At 51.7% G+C, this 4264-nt stretch overlaps 1 protein-coding gene across 1 annotated transcript; it reads left to right on the forward strand.

Annotated features, from left to right (window-relative positions):
• Window positions 1-307: 307 nt before the first annotated feature.
• On the forward strand, window positions 308-964 carry NXT1 (nuclear transport factor 2 like export factor 1). The gene has a single exon (XM_065893105.1). It carries the CDS (start codon window positions 348-350, stop codon window positions 768-770), a length of 423 nt encoding a protein of 140 aa, XP_065749177.1. The 5' UTR covers window positions 308-347; the 3' UTR covers window positions 771-964.
• Window positions 965-4264: the final 3300 nt, after the last annotated feature.

The raw sequence follows: 4264 nt of genomic DNA on the forward strand, positions 1-4264 counted from the left end.
ATAGCTACCACTGCGGACCATGTGGGTCTCAGGCTTTTTAACTAAGCACGTGGTGTACACGGCTTCTTTTCACCCAACGCTGCAGTTATGCACAGCTGGGGATGGTCCCGTTTAAAGTGAGTGAACTGAGGCCTAGTCAGACCAGGTGTCAGCACCAGTGTGCGCCTAGAATCATGTCTCCACCATGTGTACTTGTTCTGCCACCACCAGAGGAGGAGGACATTCATTTGTCCGGCAGGATGGGCAATGGCATTCACACAGGGTCTCTTTCACCTTCCTGCCCCACAGCCCGGCTCCCCCAGGTACAGAAAGCACGTGGGTGGAGGTCTTCCTCAGCGGGGCCAGAGATGGCGTCCGTGGACTTCAAGACCTATGTGGACCAGGCCTGCCGTGCCGCTGAGGAGTTCGTGAACGTGTACTACACCACCATGGACAAGAGACGGCGGCTGCTGTCCCGCCTGTACATGGGCACGGCCACCTTGGTGTGGAACGGCAACGCCGTTTCGGGACAAGAGTCCTTGAGTGAGTTTTTTGAGATGCTGCCTTCCAGTGAGTTCCAAATCAACGTGGTAGACTGCCAGCCCGTTCACGATGAAGCCACCCCGAGCCAGACCACGGTCCTCGTGGTGATCTGTGGGACAGTGAAGTTTGAGGGCAACAAACAGCGGGACTTCAACCAGAACTTCATCCTGACAGCCCAGGCCTCGCCCAGCAACACAGTGTGGAAGATTGCCAGCGACTGCTTCCGGTTCCAGGACTGGGCCTGCTAGTGGCGTGGGGAGATACCCCCAGACTGAACCCTGTGCTCCCTCGAGTCCCAGGGGCGCTTTTCTTGGCGAACACTTGTTTGTCATAGCTGCCTTTTCAAAGTAGTAAAATTCTCTATTTTTCTACTTGCTCAGTAGAGACCCTGTCTCTGGAAATTCTGACGAATAAAATGATAATATGAACGTTGCTTCTTTTCCCCTCGCCTGATGTGTTTGGTAGGTTTTGGGGAGGGGGAGCAAGAGAAGGAGGGTTAAAGGCAACGAGCTCAGCAGAAGGCACTGCAGAGGCTGAGGTCCAGGGCCGAGCACCTGCCCCAGGCACAGGTGTGCACACAGGTGTACGGAAACCGGGCTCACAGCCTGCGCACACAGGAATCCGTTGGGACACTTTGAAAAATCACCAGGCTGCACATCCCGGACCAAATACTTGTGAATATCTGAGGGTGGGGCTGGCGTTGGCATTTTACAAAAACAACCTAGCTGTCCATTAAGACACTTTAGAGCACATTAGAATCCCCTAAAGAGGTGCTGGGCCCTCCCTTAGCACCTGCGCTGGGAGTTACATGGATGAGAACAGGTGCCCTCTGACCCCATCCCACTGAGAGCTCGGTCAGACATCACTTACTCTGTGGGTAGACCGAGCACCCTGGTTTGCCCAGGACTGGGGCTTCCCAGATGAGGCCGTCAATGCTATGATCAAGAAAGTCCCAGGAAAACCGGAACTAGCTGGTTACCCTACCCTCAGCCCAATTTCTGCCACAGACTAGTAAACTCTAAACAGTATGGTGGCTTCTAGAAATAGGGGAGGAGCAGAGTGGGGTGGGCCCATTAGCGCTGGGAGCAGGAGGGCATCAGGCTGTCCCACTGGGCCTGGTGAGCGGACATGTCCCCCAGCCACTTGAAGTGTGGCTCGTGTGACAGGGGCACTGGGTGTATACTTTATTCTAGTTAATTTCAACTTGAATAGCCATGGTGCTTGGTCCCTACTGTACTGGTGCAGAGATAAAGAGGAATGCTGGTCCGGAGACAGGTGGCTGGGAACCCGGAAATGAGTGTGGCCAGGGCCTAGGCGCAGGCCCAGGCGACAGAGGGGACACATGCCCCTTCTTAGCCGGAATGGGCCTCAGAACTGACCAGGTTGACATGAAGCACAGATCCCCGCTGCCGTCTCCTAAGGAGAGAATTTTGTCCTGCCCATCAGGAGGTGAGAGCAGAAAGAACTTGTTCCTCGACTTCCCAAGCACATCAGTGTTACTGAACTCAGCTCCAGATGCTCAATGCTTGAAAATCAATACTCGAGAGGGAAGTGTTGGTAGAAATGGAAATTTTTTTTTTTTTTTGCGGTACGCGGGCCTCTCACTGTTGTGGCCTCGCCTGCTGCAGAGCACAGGCTCCGGACGCACAGGCTCAGCGGCCATGGCTCACGGGCCCAGCCGCTCCGTGGCATGTGGGATCCGCCCGGACCGGGGCACGAACCCGTGTCCCCTGCATCGGCAGGCGGACTTTCAACCACTGCACCACCAGGGAAGCCCCGGAAAATGTTGTTTTGATCAGAAAGATGGCAATCTGGAGAGAAGGCAGACTCGTGTCCTGGAAATCCACCTCTAAAGATGCTGCTCCACCATGAAAGTTTTTTTTTTTAATTCTTTTTAAATTAATTTATTTTTTATTTACTTATTTTTTTGGCTGTGTTGGGTCTTCGTTGCTGTGCGTGGGCTTTCTCTAGTTGCAGCGAGCGGGGGCTCCTCTTCGATGCGGTGCACAGGCTTCTCATCACAGTGGCTTCTCTTGTGGAGCACGGGCTCTAGGTGCATAGGCTTCAGTAGTTGTGGCACATAGGCTCAGTAGTTGTATCACGCCGGCTTAGTTGCTCTGCGGCATGTGGGATCTTCCTGGACCAGGGATCAAACCCGTGTCCCCTGCATTGGCAGGTGGATTCTTAACCACTGCACCACCAGGGAAGTCCCTGCCATGAAAGTTTTAAAGAGAAAAGGGGACGTAATGTCAGTTAATCATGGAGCTAGGGTATCAGACTCGTAGCCATCTCCCACAGTGTGCAGGCTTGTCAACTCCTCATGATCTTTATTTTTTATTTTAAAAAAATTTTTGGCTGCACCATGCAGCTGGCAGGATCTTAGCTCCTCGACCAGGGATGTAACCCAGGTCCCGGCAGTGAAAGTGCCAAGTCCTAACCACTGGACCACCAGGGGATTCCCAGCGTGATCTTTTCTTTAGATGCTGTCTTGTTCAGTTTATTTATGCCATTACTGAGGGGAAGTTAGGGAATAGATCTGTACACCTGTTAATTCTTCTTCATTTTTATTTCTTTGATCTACGGAAAGAACCAACAGGTTAGGCAAGGTACTGTGTGATCAGAATTCGATAGGTGTGCTAGGGCAGGAGATGAGTAGAACGTGGGGGCGCCTAGTTTAAGGTTAGTGACAATATAGCTTTGCTAAAGTGACAAGACAAAAGGGTGCGAGCTCTTTCCTGCCAAAAGCTGCTTACATCAGGATCTCACCTGCTTCCTCCTTGAAATGAGGCACAAGATGGGCTTGAAACTTCTCCGGGAAAACCACCCTAAAGTAAATATAGATGCAACTTGGATCCAGACATGAAGACACTCCCTGCCTGTCCTCTGCCACCATCCTGCTTGCGGCCTTGCAATTACTGTTGAGTTGTGGCCTCCCGGTTCGGAGAGGCAGGTGTGACAGGGGATGGGTCAGTCGGCTTATTTACCGTGACTTGTATGAAGTGTGAACATTGCCTTCTAACTAAGGCCAGGTGGGAGGGGAAAGGACAAGGCTTTAACCTAAATCTCCTGCTTTAGCCTGAAGATGAGCTATTTCACGGTCTCTCTAAGGAACGGTGTGCACGTATGTGTGTGTGCACGCCTGCTGCAGCTCTTCTTGCGCTCCTCTCCTGCAGGCCCAGCCAAGGCAACTGGGCCCTCCCCTCCCACCAGGTGTCCCCTCCCTCAAACACTCCCCCAGCCAACCGCAAACACACAAGCCTGTTGTGGTTTTATTCAGAATTTCAGAACCAGGGCCTTCTATAGCACAAAGAAAGATTGTTAAAAGCTAGCATTCAGGCCTGCACTTCAGCACAGCAGGGACTCGCAGCCCCTCAGAAGGGGGCTTGAAAAGAAGAGGCAGACCTGTCCGTGATACGAATATGAAACAATCTCTGAGTTTCTTTGGTAGTCAGAAAACGAAGTTCAAACACTTTGTGGAATATTGACAACAGTTGTCCCAGGCAGCGAGAACAACATCCCAAGAACTGCTCAAGGTACTTCGCACCATTTTCAACCTCATTTTACAGATGAGGAAACTGCTTTGTGTTTTATTTATTTTTTTTAAGAAGATTCCATATAGGCTTGCTCTGTTTGCACGGACCTTCTGGAAGGATTGGCAAAAACGTAAGGACAGCTGCCCTTAGGGATTGGGTTCTAGGGTTCTAACGTGGAGACAAGTCATTCGCTGCCGAAGGTCCTTGGA

This window comes from Phocoena phocoena, chromosome 15, assembly GCF_963924675.1.
Source record: "Phocoena phocoena chromosome 15, mPhoPho1.1, whole genome shotgun sequence".
Taxonomy (NCBI): Eukaryota; Metazoa; Chordata; class Mammalia; order Artiodactyla; family Phocoenidae; genus Phocoena; species Phocoena phocoena.